At 35.4% G+C, this 21,667-nt stretch overlaps 1 protein-coding gene across 2 annotated transcripts in view; it reads right to left on the reverse strand.

Annotated features, from left to right (window-relative positions):
- Nucleotides 1-21,667, reverse strand: part of LOC149801648 (uncharacterized) — a 54,698-nt gene that overhangs the window by 31,161 nt on the left and 1,870 nt on the right. The window contains exon 2 of one of the 2 annotated variants that reach the window (XM_089955921.1): nucleotides 10,695-10,812. In XM_089955921.1, coding sequence (XP_089812047.1) covers nucleotides 10,695-10,812 — 118 coding nt within the window. Of the gene's footprint in view, nucleotides 1-10,682; nucleotides 10,813-21,667 lie in introns of both variants that reach the window. The other variant, XM_089955920.1, reaches the window with a different exon arrangement.

Here is a 21,667-nt window from a genome sequence, read left to right on the forward strand (position 1 = left end):
TTTTCTTCAGACACGCCCCTACGAAAACAAATTCATGACTTCATGAACAATCATGAAGTGTTCATGAAAGTTCCTCAACTAAGTTCATGAACTTCAAGAATTTGGATGAATCATGTACTTGAAGTTCATGAACACACTGATGAACTTTTATGAACTATTATAATATCTTTGAAGTTCCTGAAATGTCATGAACTAATGGTTCATGAACAATTCAAGTACTTTGATGCAATACCAAGGTATTTCTTAAAAAAATGTATATTAAATATCTATATCATTATATTTATAAAATGTTCATGAAAATTCATCATACAAACTTCTCACAATATTAGTGAAATTTAAATAATGGTGATTTTTTTTTTTTTTTAATGATATACTGTATAAATGTTCATACAGATCTTTAATTCAATACTTGTGTACTTAACCTGAGTATTTCTGGATTAATATGGGAAAATATTTTCTGGCCAGCATCAACAAAATGTATTTGCTTTAAAAAGCTTTCAATGACTTTGTCCAAACATTTTTTTTTTCTTTCTCCATTACTGTTATAAACTGCATATTCTATTGACTTAGTCACTGGTTGCCAATTTGCAGTAAAAACCGAAATATATTAACAATGATTATCCTGATTGGATGACTATGAAAGAAGACGTGATATGATTGGTTAATATACGCGCGAGATTTCAACAGTTAACCTTCCTCAGAAACCAAAGATCATGGCAAAAACCTCGAACAAAACCCGTGGACTCCATGGAATGGACAGATGAGAATATTTTCAATATAATTTTTTTAAAATAAGTAGAAGCGCAGAGAAGCGATTTTGAAGAATATGAAGGAAATGATTTGGTGAGAGCAAAATTAGGCGGAAAAGCATACCAAGCCTGGATGACCAAAATTACGGTATCTTTTTCTTGTTCATTTGTGATTATTTCAGTAGAAGTTATATGGATATTTTATTGGTTTATATGTGTCATCATATTATTTATAACCAAGCTAATGACACGATTTTGTTCAGACCTAATTTAAACTTGCTCATCGAAGTTCTGAAAATCACTAAACATTATCACCCCCACCCCCTAGTTCTCGATACCAGACGTGGTACGATATCGTTAGGAGTTGAGATGTTCGAGATCATTTTCTTTTACATGACATCACTATTTCTATAATCTGATGTAATTTGGTAATTTAGAAAAAACAAACTCAAGAAAATAGTTAATGCATGAAACTGTACACAATACAGGTGCAAATAACAACATGATGAAACCGGAAGCAGCTATATGCAACATGCGGAGTCTGAGTGGATGCATTAGTGACATACTAAAGGCCTATACCACAAAAGTCTGGCGTTTTATCAATAAAAAATGGCAAAAATATTTGAAAGCATGAAATTACTGTTATCTGTAATATATACGGTTATTTAGTGTAACGATGTTGTCAAAAAAATTGTCATATTTTACTGAATACAACATCCGTCTCCTGTGACTATACCTATGGCTAGACAGATTCAATTAATATAAAACTAGTGACAAAATTCTGCAATAATATAAATGCTCAGTATTATGTGTCAGGGATTAAATCATTTTTGAGTTGGATCATATTATTCCAGTAAGTAAAGTGGGGTACAATGATAATGTGCTAAAAGCTAAAAACAATGTTGATCAGAGATTATCTGTAATTAACTAACTTTACCTTTTTTTCAGACCAGACAGCAGAAAAGTAAAATTGTTAGAGGATGAAGTTTGTAGGTTAAGGAGGAAAATTTGAAAACTGGAGGATCCAAGATGGAAGAGACATTAAATTGTGACTGCTGCAACAATGTTAAAGATCCAAACAGTAATCGGATGGAACAGCTTAAGTTGCAGATGGAGACATTCAGTAGTGACAGTGGACAGGATTTGATTAAATTATAGACCCTGAACATCTTCACCAAAGAGTTATCAGACAGGTCAATCTCTAGAAGAAGATTGGTCAGGAGAAACCCCAGCTGAAAGACAGCCCCATGACGATGAAATATGCTTCAACAGTTGATTGCAGGCAACTGCCCCAATATCTCTTGACCATTTTTCAAAGAAAAATTACAGAACATACAAAAAGTGTTGCTAAGGGTAAAAAAAAAAAAGAATATCACTTGTCAGTTTAAATTTATCTGAAATCAAATACAGTTTTTAAGATAATATGTTGCATTTTATACTGTATTAACCCCCTCCCCCATCTAAGGTTATTGTACGATTCAGGATGAAATAGGTATTTGTGACTTGTCAGGTAATCATATTTTGTTTTATAGGCACTGTTCATGAAGTCATGAATCACTGAAAAACTTTGTTCATCATAGTTCATGAATATGTTCATGCACTTGTTCATGAATGATGATGATCCAATTTGTGGACTGTTTTCAGTTCATGCACATTCATGAATAATTCATGAACCTTTTGATGAACTTTCATGAATGGTTCTTGAACCAAATTCATAAACAGTTCATGAATTATTCACGATCATTTCATAGAGGCGTGACACTTGCAGCTAGGGGAACACATAAAGCTTCTGCAGCCTTGGGTAAGCTTGCAGTGAATGAATAAACTTGAACAATGGAATTAAACTTAATGTTTTGGCGGAACAGATTTGTTTTCCACTGCATTGCAAATATAAGATTACATTATTTAATCATTAAATATGCAGATTACTTCGTTGGAATGAAGTAAAACTTTGCAATATGTTAAGATAATATGGTCCACCAGGAGCAGTTGAGTCTAAAATGCTTTTTTGGACAGGGGCCTTTGGACTCCCAGACACCCCCTTCACATTTTCAGGGGTTTTTTGGAAGGGGGGAAAACACAATCATGTCTGATTTTTGAAAGCCCAGATGCTTGTAGCAAGAAATCTCTGCAAGCTTGCAACAAGCTAGTAACAAGCTTGCGCAAACTAGTAACAAGCTTGCGCAAGCTAGTAACAAGCTTGTGTATACTTATTGTACTAGGTAAATAAATAACAAGCTTGCACATGCTTGTGCAAGCTTAAGCTTGCACAAGCTCAAGCTTGTGCATGCTTATGACACTTTTGTTAAATAAGCTTGCGCAAGCTTGCTGCAATGTTCCAAATACAAGCTTGCCACAAGCTTTATAAATAAGCTTGTGGCAAGCTTTAAAACAGTCTTGCACTTTTGGTTTGGGTGGTGATCATACTGGATGTTAGATTGCAACCATTTTCATTTAGGACTAAGCAGATAACAGTAGAAGTATTTTTGTGTAGACCACATTTAAATATAACCATCCTGGGTTTTCAATAGATTTAAAGAATTTAGAGTCATTTTACCCTTGCCCCCTAAATCTCAAGAGTCAAAAAATCTCAAGAGTCAAAACTGAAATCTCAATAGTTGTCAGCTTTGTGCTCATAGATGGGATTTTTCTTTATTCATTGAGCAATGGATGTGTACGATTGTTTTGTTTATGTTGAATAAAGAGAAACATGTAAATGGTATTTTGTAACAAACAGACAAGCAGAAAGTGAGACAGACATGGCTTTTACTTACATTTGTACAAGTGTTCTGCATTTTAATTATGCATTATTGTGTGCATATTTGTAAAATTAAACAGAAAAAAAGGATTATTTTATACCTTAGTTTTGAAGATTAGACCTGTCCAGCATTATTATACCTGTCACATATCATCACTCTGTTTGAAACATTTTCAACCAATAGAAATTTGCTTTTCCACTCGTACTTAAATTTTATTACAAATTTAGGAGATGTATTCTCCTTAGTAACTTTATGTTCCTTTGGAGTGTGTGGATTGAAACGATCATCACTAGCAGGTTGTTTCTGAGACTGAGACAGAAACAAAAATATACTTCTTTGAGCCAATGGGATTTAACATTTTACAAATACAGCTAATAAAATAAAATGTTTCAATCTCACTATTTCATCTTGAATAATCTGAAAGCACAAAGTAAGTCAATGAGTGTAATGGCCAGTAAATTAGTACTGAATCATATATTTAAAAAAACACCCTATTTTTTTAACATTTAGGCCAATGAAGCATATAATCTGCAACATAACACAACTGAATTAAAGTCTGTCCACTTACCTAAGACAACTGGCTTCGTGAGCCATCAAATTTTTCAGTTTCATTTAAATGATTATAAATCTGAAGGGCTATCAAACAAACTCCAATATCTGATCAAAAGTTACAATGGTAAAACCTGTGTTGACAGACCACTGCTTTGAGAGTCCACCTGTTTTGAGAGACCATGGTCTCCATGTATAGATTTATTGATTATATAGTTTTATGACCTATTATGAGACCACCTGTTTTGAAAGACTATTATTTTTTGGCAGAAGGGAGTGGTCTTTCAAGAGAGGTTCTGCTGTACAATCAAGTTATAACTGATTCCCTCTACCTCTATCATAATCACCAAAGACATTATCAAAACACTCTTACACTGCTTTAGTTATGCACACCTAAAGGTGACATCAGTGGCCTATTAGTCCACCCAGTTCATACCGATTTCACAGAGGTGTCATATTATTAGCTGATAAGGTGTAAACAGTAGTCTGGCAAAAGTCAATCAATGGTGCATACATAACAATTTTATGGATAGTGCAAGGTCATTAGGTCATCATGCCAAATTAAGACTGATGCTAAGGAAATAGGTCACATTTAAATTCCAAGTGTCAAAACACAAGGGTATGCAACTATTGCAAATCCTGCCATCCATTCAAGGGGGAGTAGTGACATATAAATATTTAAGATGGCTGTTATGACAGCCTTATTGGATGAACAATTGGCACTAATTCTATTCAGGACCAACAAGGTACCATAAAAAGTCTATTTGTGAAAACTCCATGTTTAAGTAGACATCTGTTATATTTTCAAGGTCACCATGGAGGTGATATTGAGGGTCAGTTTCAATCATTTAGGACCATCTTGACACTATGAGAAGTCTTCTGATGAAACTACATGTTATGAGGAGTAATGATAACAAAAATTTAAAGATGGCCACCATATCAGATCAGCACAATTTAGTTTAGGTTCAACAAGACATTATAAGAAGTCTCCTGGTGAAAGCACAATGCAGGGATTTAAAGTTTTTATAAAAGTCAGTTATCTATGGCAAGCTGATTGGAAAACTGGACTTATCCTTGGAAAATTTTAGCTTGCTCCAAACACAATATCCCACCATAAGTAAAGGAATAAGATAAAATAAATTATGGTATATTTTAAGGAAACCACATTATATTTATCTAAACAAATGTTTTCTTTTTATCCTTTTTAAAAACAAATTGATAATTAAAGTTATCAAAATATATATGTAAATAATACATGTAGACAGATATGTGTACTAAAAAGATATAGCAAGCAGATATTGTCAAAACAGCAGACATATACATCATTGGTGCAAAAATTAAAAACCCTTCATGCAACTATACTTTCTGTGCAAATTTGGTGGTTTTTGAGAAGTCATTCAAATTATTTTCTATTTTCAGTAGTGGCAGATCAACAATCATCAGTATAAATTTAAAATTCCTTCCTGCTTTAACGTTTTCTGTCAAATTTGGCCAGTGCTTATTACGCAGATTGAGAGGTTGCATTTAGGTTTTAAAACTGAAACAGCAGCTATATTAGACTGCTGACTGGCATCATTTGTACAAACCTGAAAGCCCTGCATGCCTGGATGCCATGTATCAAATGGTCTAATTCTGGTGAGCAGTTTTCAATAATGGGTTTTAAGGTTTGTCTATTTTAAGTAACGGTGGCCATTTTTGATGGCTGATCAAAACCATCTGAACAAATTTTACAGACCTTCAAGATGGGATGCTTTTCTGTCAAATTTTACAGACCTTCAAGATGGGATGCTTTTCTGTCAAATTTTGTCTAATTCTGTTGAGCAGTGAAAACAAGAAATCAGTCTTAATGTTTCTGTGTTGCTGTTGGTTTAATGCCAATTTTCAGAACATGGTGGCCAGTATATCTGTAAGAACCACTGACCACTGGGAAACTACTGGCAAGCTTTCTTATGTGCCCAAGTTGGACATGCCCAAGACTCAAACCCACCTGGACAGAGGTGAGATGTCAGTGATCCATAAAGGTGATTAACTTAAACCACTCAGTAACATGGGACACCTTAAACCACCCAGTAACATGGGACACCTTAAACCACTCAGTAACACGGGACACCTTAAACCACTCAGTAACATGGGACACCAAAGTCGGTTTTAGGATTTTGACTATTATGTAAAGGTGCTCATATATCTTGGTGGCTCATTAATATTTGTATATAATTTAAAGTGATCTTTGCCAGGATGTTTTCTGTCAAATTTTCTGTTTTCTCATATACTTCTTGATCGAAACTGAAAAGGCTTTGCCCATCTAGTTTCTTCTTCAATTCATCCCTAACATTTTCCATCTGTTTTCCTACGTTTAGTGATATTTTTTTGTTGTTCTTCTGCTAATCATTCGCATATGTTTAGCGAGACTTTATGTAACAGACTGTCGATCAAATTTTGGAATTCTTCATTTCTGCTTCCTATGTATATTTTCAGTTTCAGTCATAAACCTGATGGAACAATCCCCTCAACACATTTGTTCAAGAAACTGCTGTGAAGGCTGCTTTTCATTTGTTTTTCAGATAGTTTTAGTGTTTGATATTTCAAAGACATCTTTACTCTCTAAAGATCATAATTTGATGCCATTATGTTGTTGAAAAATTTCACAATTGGGGTAAAAAACAGCACATATGCTGAAAATTCTTTGCAACAAGTTTTGCATATATGCTTCTTCAGGCATAAAATGTTTTTTTTTTTTTTATCCCAATCAAATTATGTTGAACTTTGAGAATAATCCTTGCTAGTTTTTTTTCTATTTTCAGTATTGGTTGCTTTTTGATGCTGAATTGGCATCATTTGAATAAATTTGAAAAACCTTCTGGCCACGATGCTTCCTGTCAAATTTGGTAATATTTTCCTTTGGTTTTTCTAATTTTAGTAATGGTGGCCATACTGGATGATAGATCAGCATAAATTAAACTAATTTGAAAAACCTTGATTGCAGAGTACTCCCTGTAAAATTATGTGCACATTAGTCAATGGCTTTTGAGAAAACTGAATGGAAGGTGCCTGACAGATGAAGGTTCATCTCATAGGCTTGTGTCTACTGTAGGTGAGATAATAAGAATCCCCCAAAGGGACTAGTGATCTATAGTCCAATAAGAATTTCCATTAATTAAGTATAAGACCATTTCTTTTTCAATGCAAAGTGCTGAAATCTTCTCTGATATTCTTGGGTGATAGGATTTTCAAATTAGCCTAAGTGTTAGCCATACTGGCTGTAAGATTGCAAAATTTTCATTAAGGACAAACTAGACATCATTAGAAGAGTTTTGGTGAAAACCCATGTTCATTGGACCATTCATGCTGGGGAACCAATGTCAAGATTTGTAACATGTTCCATGTGGCAGCCATATCTGAGGTCACACTGGCACCATTTTCATTCAGGACCAACTTGATATTATAGTTAGTCTTCTGATGAACACTCCATGTTGATATGACTTTCCATTAAGGAGGAGTAGCAATAACAAGATTTTAAGATGGCTGTCATGGTGGCCACACTGGATGTCTGACCCTTTTCATTTAGTAACAACTAGATATCATAAAAAGTCTTCTGCTTAAAATCCAATGTTCATATGGTTTTCATCTGTGAGAGGTAGTGATAAAATAATGTTCAAGATGGCTGATCTGGTAGCCATATTGGATATCTGACTGGCATTATTTACATTTAAGACCAACTGGACAATATGAGAAGTCTTCCAGTCAAACCCCATGCTGATATGATTTTCTGCTCAGAAGGGGTAGCCATAAAAAGATTTTCAAGATGGTTGCTGTGATGGCCATATTGGATGCTAGATTGGCACTATTTTCAATTAGGACCACAAAACATAAGAAATCTTTCAAAGTAAACCCCATGCTGATATGACCATCCATTTAGTGGAGTAGCAGTAACAAGATTTTCAAGCTTGCCACTGTGGTGGTCATATTTGAACAGAAGGATTTTTATTTAGAACCAACTAAACAAGATTGAAAATTTTCTGGTGAAAATCCCATGTTTATGTTAGGAGAAGCAATGAAAAGATTTAAAAAATGGCTGCCATGGTAGCCACACCACATCTCAGATCAGCACCATTTTCATTTAGTATCAACTGGACATCATAAGAAGTCTTCTTTTGAAAACCCAATGTTGATATGACTTTTTATCTTGAAGAAGTTATGATAAAAAGATTTTCAAGATGGCTGCTGTGGTGGCCATATTGGATATCAGATGGGCATAAGTTTGATCTAAGATCAACTAGACACCACATGAAGTCTTCGTGTGAAAACTCGTGCTGTTATGACTTTCCATTCAAGAGGGTTAGCAATAAAAAGATTTTCAAGATGGCTGCTGTGGTTGCCAAATTTGATGTCAAATTAGCACCATTTTCTTTAGGATCAACTACATATTAAGTTGTCTTCGGGTGAAAAACCCATGCAGATACGACTTTTCATTTTTGAAGTAGCAGCAACATTTTCTAGAAGTGGACAACAGATCAACACCATTTTCATTTAGGATGTCTTGACATTATACGAAGTCTTTTGTGAAAACCTCATATTGACTGACTGTCTGAACAGAAATATTTTAATTTAGGATAAACCAGATATCATGGGTCTTCTGGTGAAAATTCCATGTTGATAAAACTTCCATTACCAAAGGTTTTTTTCTGAGGGGTTTATATACATCAGTACATGAGAGGCAATGCATGGCAGTGAGAATGTTTGGTGGAGAAACAACCCAGGAGGACTCCAGGAAGAACCACTCAGACCAGGCAAGCTTTTCCATGTATCCATGATGGTCAATTCAAGACTTGAACTCACACGGACAGAGGTGAGATGTGTGAGTGATCTATAAAGGCAAGTGCTTTGGACTACTTGACCACCATGGGTTACTCACTTCAGGAGAAGAAGCAATAAATAGATTCTGAAGATGGCTGCCATAGTGGCCATATTGGACATCAAATTGGCACCAATTTTAGTTAGGACCAACTAGACATCATAAGAAGTCTTTTAGTGCAACTCCCATGCTGATATAACCATCCATACAGGCGTAGTGATTACAAGATTTTTAAGGCAGCCACTGTGGTGGCTATTCTGGATGTCCAAGTGGAACCATTTTCATTCAGGACCAATAACATATCATGAGAAGTCTTCTGGTGAAAACCCCATGTCGATATGATGATCCATTCTGAAGGAGTAGCAATAAATAGATTTTCAAGGTTTCTGCTGTGGCATCAGACTAAGATCAGCAACGTTTTCATTTAGGATCAACAAGAAATGATATGAAATTTTTCAGTGAAAACCCCATGCTGATAGGACCATCCATTCAAAAGGGGTAGTGATAACAAGATTCTCAAGTTGGCGAGATGCTGTGCATACTGGATGCCTGAGCAGCACCATTTTCATTTAGGGCCAACTGGACCTTAGCATTAATGTGTGTATAAAGTTTTATGGCAATCATACACGTAGTTTAGGAAAAGTCACGATAACAAACTTGTGTTCAAGGACAGGCATAGGAAGATTAACAAAATATGACAGACCATCCCATAAGCTTTTCTGGTCTATGATCAATAGCACGATAAAAGACAAAAGTCAATGCATGCATTTGTCACGCTTTCTCTAAAGACTCCATCTCAATAAGACAAGATCAAACAGTCCGATATTTTGTTATATTCCTTTTTTGTTTCCTTGTGTCATACATTATTAAAGTCAAACAATTTTGTATTAGTTCCTTTGAGTATTGCTTATAAGTTGTGTTAAAGTTTCTACATTTAAGCAAAGAAAAGAAAGTTGTCTAATTTAAGTGCATTATCTATTTTTGCTATATACATTCATGTAGCCATTTGGGGATAGATACAGTGGCTAGGATAACTTACTCTGAGTGTATGGCCTTCTGTCACTGACATATTAACAAGCAAATATCATAATAGCCAACCTGATGTTGTTACTTTTTAAAACAGCAAGGTCTCCAATTTCTGGTGTACAAAATCTGGATATTATTAGGACTTCACTGTATGAAAACTTTGTCACCATACATTATTAGGACTTCACTGTATGAAAACTTTGTCTACATACATTATTAGGATTTCACTGTATGAAAATTTTGTCTACTTTCAATATTACTACTTCACTTTATGAAAATTTTGTCTACATACATTATTAGGACTTCACTGTATGAAAACTTTGTCTACATACATTATTATGATTTCACTGTATGAAAATTTTGTCTACATACATTATTAGGACTTCACTGTATGAAAACTTGTCTACATACATTATTATGATTTCACTGTATGAAAACTTTGTCTACATACATTATTTGGACTTCACTGTATGAAAATTTTGTCTACATACATTATTAGGACTTCACTGTATGAAAACTTGTCTACATACATTATTAGGACTTCACTGTATGAAAACTTTGTCTGCATACAAATATAAATAACTCAGGCTGTATGTTAGCAGTATATGGGATAGGCCATGCAATTTTGTTTGGGGGGGGGCGGCGCTGGAGCTTTCTAATATAACAAATTTATCTAGTAAAAAAGGTCAGTCCCTAAGAAAAGATGGGATTGCTTCTCAAACATCCACATTCACTTAAAAAGCATACCAGCAAGATTACCAGATTTCCTGTTCTGTGAATGGTATGGTTCCGTATAGTCACTGGTAGTTGGTAAATTACTCTCAGGCCGTGATGATAACTTGTCTGGAGGCTGACTGTAATCATCCCGCACTACAACCTGCAACCGAAATTTACACTTTGAAATTCTCCTCTTAAGAAAGCAAATTCTGTGGAACAAGACTTCTTATAGCACAATCCAGGATAGCAACCCCACCCCCAAATCCCATCTAGGATAGCAATCCCACCCCACCCCCAATGAAAAGACTGTCAGTACACAAATTTGGAATTTCATCTTTATAGACAGAAGCATGTAATAGTTTATCCTGCATTATATACTATATATTCCACTTGTTTATACGTCTATATTGTTCACTTTACTAGTGAGCAGGAAGTGAACCTTGGGACAAATTCAAACATCAAATTAGTGACACTTTGTACAGGATCTATTCTAGGACACCAGATTGCTGAGACCAAGCCAATTTCTAAAACCCACATGGAAAAATTAATTTCAGGCATAGTTTCAAGCTCAATTTTATTCATTAAAAGTCCCACTTGTTTTTAGACCTGCTGCCCTTTGTTTTTCAAATAGAGTGCAGAATTTACTCCCCTAATGTTTTAGTTTTACATTAGACCCTGAGGTACACAACTGTCAACACACCCACCCACATAATTACATGAACAACACACCCATCCAAATTTCATCTGTGATTTAGGCACATGTATGAACAGCATCATACCTGTAAAAACACAAGGCAAACAGTTGCCTTTTCAAATATTAAATGTCAATTTATGTTTGTTTAAAGTAACTAATCTGACAAGCCATTCCCCCACCCCTGTAGAAATATTTATTTATTTACTGTCAGAATGATAAAAAAAGCATATCATGCATTAATCTAACAAAGCATAAGTGAGATTCAATTATTCCTGAGATCTGAAAAAATATTGTGCAAGGATTACATTTGTGGATAGCACTGATTTAAATGCATAACTTTTCTGTTTTATACAGTACATGTACCTGCTAACTGTGAATAGCTGCAGCTATTTTAAACTTCCTTTCATGATCATACATGTCATGATGATACTTAATACACAATGGCTGTGCAAGTTTCAGGTCATGTAATTGGCTCAAAGGTCTCACAGCAACGAGCGTTAGTTTACAATCAAACAGGAAGATCTCCACTTCACCACTAACAATATCACCATGAAAATCGCTAACATTGCCAGGGTGGGCTAAGTGCTTATGTTGACATGGTAGGGTTTTGACAATCTAGACAGTACAGTGGTTGTACTCATGTGACACCTCTGTCACCCTGGGTTCAATCACTGGCTCCATTATGTGTCTGGGTAAAGTGGTCATACATCCATGAGTCATCCAGAATGCTTAAGCTTATATAGGTGGTACACACATGTACTGCATACACTCGCTTATTAGATGAATCCAACTTCAAACTGCACGAACCCAGATATGCCAGCACCTTATGGAGTAATCAGAAGAACAAACAACATAATCCTGATTGGCAGGCACATTATACAATGGCTGATCAGGATCCTTGTTGTTTGTAGTTTGACATGACTTATAAGTGAGTACAGATGGTGTGTGTGCAAAATATGTACAACTAAAACATTATGGTAGTTTCCTCCATGTTTTTCAGTTCCCTTTACCTCAATGACTACAATGCACTTGTGAGTACTGTATGTACTCACTTATAAGTACTGTATATACTCACTTATAATTACTGTATGTACTCACTTATAAGTCTGCAAAAATATATTTTAAAAAACATGGACCCTAATCAGCCATGTTATCCATGGTATAATGTGCAGGTGGACCAGAGTCTATGTTGTTTAGTCCTTTGATTATTCCTAACAAAAAACTGCAAAGACCCAGATCTACTGGTGCATCATGTGACAGCAATTCTGGGGGTGTGCACTTGGCAGTTGGACTAGACTTATAAGTGAGTACATACAGCAACTTGTAAAGGTTGTGCAACACTGATATACAACTGATATAAATTATACAACATGCCATTATTATGACACTGTCAATAAAAGCAAGAGTCAAAACATCTTGTGATAAAGTACATGATGCATATATACTGTACATACATGTTTATACTGGTAATCTGTGCCAAACTGCAAACAGCAATGTGCTGGCAAATCAGGGTCTATGTTGTTTGTTCCACTGATTACTACTAACAAACTGTACAGACACAGACCTGCTAAGTTGCTATATATATACTAACTGCTATATAGGTTGTTATCTAAAGGCTGACCATGTGTGATGACACTGGAGAGCTTGTTGATAAAAATGGGAATTGTTGACGCATGAAGTCTACAAGTTACTTGCTACACTATTGTTATAATTGGCTGGGAAACTTGATGTGGGACACTAACATCCTGGCAAGATATTTATCGAAGAAATCCAGTAAATATAAAACACTTTAACTCAAGAAACATAAATATTTAGTGGACTTGAGAAATGACGTAAACATCAAACAAACAACAACTGCTCTCCTGAATATCTTGGGGTGATTCTATGTCTTACAAATGACTACATTAATACATGCTAGTAAATAAATAAAACAAAACAATTTTTTTCTTCATTTTTCACATTTTGGAATTTTTCTAATATTTTCATTTTAATTTTGTTTTGGATATTTTTTTACTTTTTTCTCTCTTTCATCTTTACCATACAAAATTCTGGAGCATTTATTGTTTCTTTTATATCTTCCGAAGGAAGGCCCAAATGATTCCTTTTCCAATTCCCTACTTAAAAGGGTTTCCGATTTAAAAAGGTATATTTGTGAACCTGCAGCTTTCGCAAAGGATTCATGTACTTTTTGTATGAGAGCAAATTAATATTTATCTGAAATAATGTTTGTGCATTCATCTGCATGTAAGAACATTTTTATCTCTTCTGATATATTTAGTACTTTTATTCTATTTCCTATATTAATACTTAAAACTTCTATTGCAATCTGATATAACATCATTGATAGGTATCCTTGTGTTAATGATCATTTCATCTTAAATACATTTGTAAAAGCCCCATCAGTTTTAATTGTACTTGATTATATATTATTATATACCATTTGAACCCACATATATTAATTTTTATCAAAATTAAATCTCTGTACTATCTTTTTTTTACATAATTTTATCCAATCCTGTCAAATGTCTTTTCTTCATCAATTAGAATAATTGCTTCTTGTTCCCCAGTTGTTACTTTACAATTTAACATACATGTTACTGCTATTCTTTTTAATTATATTTGTCTTTCTTTTCACCAAAGGATTGGCTTTTATTCATAATCAGTCCAAAACATTTTATTTTATTGATAATATTGATAATATTCTGCTTAATATTTTATAGACAGTATTTAAAAATTATATAGGTCATCAAATTACATGTATTATATTCCCCTTTCCTTTTGTATATAATATTTATAATTCCAGGAATATCATATCATACATTTTTATCTTTTAAGATTTCCATTAATGAAGGTATGTTACAAGTGCTTTTGTTTACATTAAAATAACAAGAATGAATCCTGTGCTCAAAATCCATTTATTCTGTTTTACTTGTTATTTTCAATAACAGTTTATTTATCCTCTGATTTCCTGTATTTTTTGTTACACATTCTTTTTTTTCTTTTGTGATTTCACTTTTTATGTTTCATTTTTTTGTTGTTGGAGGTGAGATTTGTATCTCTTAGTTGCTTGGGTTTCTCTTGTGGTTATTTTTATTTCCATTCTTCTGTCTTGTTTACATTTTCTCCTGTTTGTGGGGTTAGATCTGATTGCATCAAAATACTTGTTTCTGCAAGCTTTTCATCTTGTTGGATGCTTAGGTTTATAAAGGACTATTTGTTTTTCTATTTTTATTTACTTATTTGACCCACAATGTTTGTGTCCAGGCCATTTATTACTCCAAATCTAAACTAATTCTTTTCAATTTTACAATAGTTCATCTGTCCCTGTCCAGTTCAGACTGGTCTGCATTAGATCTAATAGCAAAAAAAAGTCTAGAAACAAACTTCAGTTTCAAAACCAGTCATATCTGGCCTATAAAAAAATCTAGTCTTTTTTAATTCCATTTTTAAAAAAAAGCAAATGTCATTGTAGAACGATATCTTTCTCCTTTCTGTAATATCACCCACTTTTGAAACCATGGCATCTGAGATAACTGAGTTAATCTATTTATCACCTGAAAGATCATTTTATCATTTAGTGATGGTGATGGCAACTTTCTAATTCAAACTAATGGATTTTCAAATTACCCATTCCAAATAAACTGTCATCCAAGTTTTGATAAAAATGAGACTCTGATTACATAAAGTTCCACTTTCTGTTCAGTTATTTCTAATACTGTGTTACCTTTATGTTTGGAACTTGTCCAAAACTGTTAATAATCCAACATGACAATGTAACAGATAGCAGGTAGTAAAATCATGTACAATTTTAGTTCAAAGTGAGAAATCATGCAATATGGCTTTACATTACATTGGTCTTTTTTAAATGTCTGTGGAAAAGCGCTAGGTTTAAATAATTTACCCTTGTAGGCTTATGCACATTGGGCAGGCTGTTAATTGTCCCACATCATTTCAATGGATCAACATTTACAAAATTGCTTCATGAACTAAACTACACACATATATTGATGTTACATTGACTATATAAACCATAGTTTTTCTGAAAGGCAAAAGAAAACTCTTACAGATAGCCATAAATGTTTGGGGTGGGGCTTGGCTTTAAAAACAAATTTTAATTATTTAATTGTTATCTGTTACTGTTTTGTAGATTATACTCTTTTTCTTTACAGAAAATGTCAAGCCTCATGACAAATAACCTCATCCATTTCATGTAAAATAACTCCTCACAGTGTGGAGAATTGTCATCAGGACACAGTCCACTAATGCATCTCACATGCCCATGTGAGAAAAAGTGATCTTTTCCACAGACAACGATTATGCAAGGAAATCAGAGCAGTAATACATAATCCATCAATACTGCATAGCGGAATCTATCAGTTAGGTGGATTGCTTGATGTATTAAAACTGATCAAAAACAAAGAAAAATTCAAAGTACTCACCATCCGGAAAAGAAATTCAGTTTAGGTACATAGGTATTATCAGAGCCACAGAGAAATGGTGCAGGTACTCAGGGGCTGTGGAGGACAAGGTAATACGTAATCGCTAAAATGCTGGTTCAAAGTTGACTTCCAAGGAAGAATGATTAAGACAGGCCCAAGAGGCAATGATGGTCTCTAATGGTAAGGTACCTTTGATAGATTCAATGATGGTAGTGACAATCATCCGTGAAGTGATGGAGGCCTGAAGAGGGAGCAAAGGATGTTTCCGACCATTCCTTTTCCCTTTTCTAAGACAATGAGATAGAAATGTAGTGCCAAAACAGGGAATAAAACCAATCCTGATCATCCCCAGCAGAATCGATGAGACTGGACATCTCTTTGGTAGTGGAGCTACTGAAGGCAAAGAAGGAAAATGCACTTGTAATGGCCCTTAAGCCAGTGTCAATAAGCAAAGCTTGAAGTTTACTCCTTCTTCTCACAGATGTCAAGCACCCCCCAAAAACAGAACAGTCATGAGTGTAAGGTTCTGGAAGGAACCCACACTCTATGGTTCATAAGAGGTTTCATTAAAGACCACAAAACACAAGACAGGTTACATCTGGGCATAAGAGAGTGGACTCGACAGGTCTCTGCAACTTCAAGTACTTGAAAAGATTGGTGAGAATCAAAACTGAACCAATGGCCATGCCCTGAGAGAATTGTGTTGGAAATGGCAGCTCTATAGACCTTGATAATCGATATTTAAAATTCTTTGTTTTTGACAGCAAACAAAAGGAAACCAAAGACTGAACTCAGAGAGGGCAGATTGGTTCAATGTGTTTCATACTGCATCAATCACACAAGATTCTCCACCTGTAATTATAGAACTGGACGTAAAATACCTCCTGGCCTGAATGATGCAACCTGAAACACAGCCCAAAATCTTGTTATGGTGAAAAGATTGCTTGAGACAAGTCAGCTGTGAAGGTGGAGAGTGTGAGTGCTGTGAGAAGATAAAAGCAATAGAAGTTCTGACTTTTAGAACTTGTGATAGCAGCCAGAATGTTGAGAAGGCATACATGAAAAGATACCACCTGAAGCTGAACATGTCCACTGCCCATGCTCTCTGTTCTGGTATTTGAAAACAAAAAAATGAAATCTGAATATATTTGCAGCAAGTTGGCCTAAGGCTTCCCCCAAGTGTGAAAAGGGACTAAGTTCGGGAGTGGTGTAGGGACCCATTCCATCAGGACTATTTGCCTGTGCTGGACAGCGTGTCTGCTGATACATTCTTCCTGCTCAGAATGTGCTGAACTCAGAGTATGATTTTCTCCAAGGTTGTCCAGTGAATGAGGTTACAGATCTCTAAACAAACATAAAGGGAACATGTGCACCTTCTTGATGTTGGATATATGCTGCAATGGACATGTTGGAGGAAACTATGACACAACAATTCTAAATTCTGACAAGTGTGATATCTAGGGGCTTAAACTTCTATAACAAGACAAGGTAAACCCAACAAGCATTCAATTTTCCAAAATAGAGATTTATTTAAATAAAATATAAAATCAAACAAAGTGAAAGAATTAAAAAAAATTAGTGCATAAGTTCCTAAAATATTATTCTACATTGTACTCTCAATTTTTCACTAATCCAGAAACTGTCCAAAGGTAATCCAAATGAAGGTTTGATGAAGGACCCTCTGATTTGAAATGAAAACCCCAACTGGAATCTTATGTATCAGTAAACAGATTCAAGTAGGGGTTTGGTACATGAATAGGGACAATTGTCAGGAATCTTTCTCAATTCTTCTTCCACCAATAAAAATGGTCATAAATATCTGGCCCTAACAGAATCAGAGTCGAGAGTGATCTCTTTCGGGGGTGCATCTGGAGACATCCTATGGGTACCAGATCTGCAGTAACAGTCAAGATTCCCTGTAGGGAGAGATATAATCAAATGTACAATGATGTATGGGCTTGTAGTGCCTTTAGAAGCATCAGGATTCATTTTATCCTGTCCCATGGGACCTGTACTAAGATATGGTTCATGAAGAAATTCATCCCGATGTAAATGAAGTCCTAAGAAAGAATGTACTGTGACTTCTCAAGGTTCGGTAACCAATGACCAGTCATCAGAAATAGGTCAGTGACCAGAAGTAACAGGTTGTCAGACTTAGGTCAGTGACCAGATCAGTCACTGGACAGACCACTGATCATTGACTGGTCAGACGACATATATGTTAGAACATTAACCTGATTCATCACTCTGATATGCCTCACATGTGGGACTGTGGGACAATCTACCCTGGAAGTGATGAGTGTGGTTCAACCCCCCCTGCCGATACAAGGGTGCAATATGATACCCTATTCAAGATCTGAGGCATGCAGTGCTTCACTTCCCTTGTGAGATGGTAGAACTTGCTAATCTGAACATAATAAGTGCTCAGTTGGTCCTTCCTCACTGGGGGAGGGTGCATTCCTTGAATATTCGGTCCCTCCTCCTGTAGGGGCCTCGCCAGTCTCTGAAAAACTGGTCACATAATCTCCTGGGACCTAGGAGGGCATCTCTGACTTGAAGAGCTAATCACCTTGCAGTAAGAGCCTAGAGGCTCTGCAAGAAAAATCTTGAGATCTCTGAGCAAAAGGGGGAGAGACGATTCCTCCTCCACAATCTATATTTGTGTCTGGAATTGGTATGGTTCAAGATTTAAGTGGACCATAAATTACAAAATGCACAGTGGTTTGACAGTGCATACAAGTGAGGCTGAGTCTGACAGAGTGTCCTGAGGGCCTTTCTTGTGGCCACATTTCTCAATATACTGTCCAAACATTATTATCTCAAGAGAAAAAAATCCTGCAAAGAAACAATGAATAATGACAATATGCATACAATACCTCTCATTGAAATTACCTCTTGTTTATAGGGTGTCTGCCACATACACCTTAGTGGACAGGACAAGGTATACAATGGAAACTTACCTATCCTTTTGTTAGTAAAATGAGATGTTTGATTCTTAAACTTTTGTATTAAAGGAACATGTTGCAAACACACATGATGCAAATCACATGAACAAATATGAAAACACATCAGGAAAATTACTGAATTTGGTATTTATACAACAAGGTGAAGGAATGTGTAATTCCTCATTTTTGCTTGCCTTGGTGGATTGATCAGATATAATTTCAGTGCTTTTGGACTGTGAATTTCATTTTGTCCAAATTTGAACGCTGTTCCAGCATGATTAAGACAAAGGACCACAAAACTGAAAAAGGCTCACAGATACACAATTATCCACAGCCAGTCTGAGTTTGCACAAATACAGCCTTTCCCTCAAAAATACCTGCATTGGCTCTTCTCTGGTACTTGGTCAGTTTCGGTATTAAACTTAGGAAGTATCCTTTTGAAGTCAACTGCCTGTACCATTTTCAGCAGATGTACAAAGCAGATGCCTAGTAATGATGGTACTATGTTATGGTGTTGTGTGACTTACCAGTTGTACTTTTCATATAATGTATAAGAGTATCCTAACCCATCTGGGTAGTATACATTGTGATGACCTATGTGGTTGCTTAATAAACAATACTCTGATAAAGGGGGAAGCAGTTTACGGACATGGAAAATAAGTACAGCCAAGGAATACATGTAAACCGTATTGTCAAATGCATTAAAAGTGATTCAGGCATATCCAAAAACTGATATTCCCATCTTCCAATTTAACAAAATAATTTTGAAATTTTAATTTAGGAAAGCTTTTAGTAATATGCATTCCAACCATCACATTAAAATAATAATAAAAAAGATAAACCTGTGAAATGTCTGTATATATCTTTGAATGAGAAATTGTGATCCAGTCAATGAATAGTTGTATGTGTGGGAGGGGGTGCATCTACTTATTTGTGTATAAGAACACAGGAATATAAAAAGAAAGGAGATGGACGTGGGGTAGGAAAGTGGATATAAAGTGTATGACTTATAAAAAGCACAGAGCAGTCTGCTTTGTTGCTAAATTCTACTGACACGTTTATTTGCAAAGAAACCATTTTATAACATAATGATAAATATTAACCCAAATTAAATTTGATGACCTACCATTATAAATCAACGTACTATACATTACATATTACTTACATTGCAGACAACGTAGCAATATGACTGAAAAATTGTTAAAGCTACGTTAAAAATCCAAATCACACACACACACATTTGTTTCAGATCTGATCAATCTGGGGAGTTCATATCCACTGCCATCTGCAGTGAACAGCATATTTATTTTTTAAAAATCATATTACATTACCCTGTGTGCCAACAGATACCTATACAAGACAATAACAAATAATGTCCAATGAGAGTAATTAAACCAATTACTGAATCTGTAATTCCTTCACTTTCTCTGCCAAAATAAATAGCCAGATAAAATTAGTTTTTCCTAAGGAACTATCTCTATCTTTCTTTATTCTTTATCTTTGCTATAATTTTTAATGTTATGTATATTGTTTGTTACACTGACAAACTAAATTATATGTAGCAGCCCATCGTATTGGTCGTAAAGTACATTACATCGATAAATGCACCACTCCTGGTGCTTGGAAAGTTGCAGATTGCTATTATTGTCATCTGTCAAAGTCACAAGAGTTGTTTTTTTACATTTTACCCATTGACTGTTTGTGTTTTCCTCTTTGCTCATGACTGTTTCCTGAATGCCAAATACAGGTCTGACATGCTGAGAGTATGGACCATTTCTCTTTCACTTGTGATTTTTTTGGTCTCAAAACCAGTGTCAGGACTGAGGTGTTCCTGAAACCTGCAACAAGAACCTCTATATAGAGCCTAAAACCCAAACCCTCCTGACAGTTGATAAGTTCATCTGTAACCACACTGTCACAAGCAGTCCATATCGATGATGTAACCAACACCAGAATTGCCAAAGCAAGTGTGGCAGTCTACCTACAAACCTTAAGGTCTACAAAGTCAGTGTGTTGTCAACCCTGCTACTGCTAGCAAAACCTGAACTGTATACAGACAGTATGCCAAAAAGATGAACAATGTTCACATGTACTGCTAAGGAAACTGATGAGGACAAGATGGCAGGGCATGGTCCCAGACACTGAGGTTCTCAGGTTCTCACATGGACAGGCATTCCAAGCATCCACACTATACTGATGAAATCACAGCTGAGATGGACAGACCACACCATCAGGAAACCGGAAAAGTGACTGCCAAAGAACTGCAATGGGAAGCTGGAATACGAAAAGTGATCTTAGGATGTTCAGAAGAAACACTTCAGTGATTGCCTCAAGTCATTCTTCAACAATGACCTGAGTTTTGGGAAGATCTCACACAGGATCACTCCACTTGGCAGAGATACAGACTCTGAAAGGAGGGGAAATGGATAGGCATTACAAAAGCACAAGCAGCATAAATCTCACAACTGCATTATGTCCTCTATTGATCAAGCAAACCCAAAGCAGCATCTCCTGTCAAGTGTCCCACAGACAGTTCAGAGCACAGATTAGTTTGATTAGCCATATACCAACAGAAACCAAACCAGTTACTGATGTCATGGTCATCTTGGAAAACAACAATCCTCTTACAATCACCTGGATTCTGTTTGATGACCTGGACACAATATGACTGATACATACTTTATAGAAACAGATCAAACAAAAGACAATATCATAAAAAGAACTTGTACACTGAGAACTCAGTAACTGGATTTTTCTTCTGTCCAAAATTAACAACCATGCAATTCTTTTCTAACGTCTGGACAATATTTTGCATGCCAAGCTGATTTGTCAGACCATTTCCAAACAACTTGTGCTTTTATCAGTCACAAAATACTCCCTTTTATTTTAATTTGTCGCAAATATAAAAAGTTGCTTATGTGCTTAATTTAATTTCAA

This window comes from Sinohyriopsis cumingii, chromosome 4 (genome assembly GCF_028554795.1).
Source record: "Sinohyriopsis cumingii isolate HCF-2022 chromosome 4, ASM2855479v2, whole genome shotgun sequence".
Classification (NCBI taxonomy): domain Eukaryota; kingdom Metazoa; phylum Mollusca; class Bivalvia; order Unionida; family Unionidae; genus Sinohyriopsis; species Sinohyriopsis cumingii.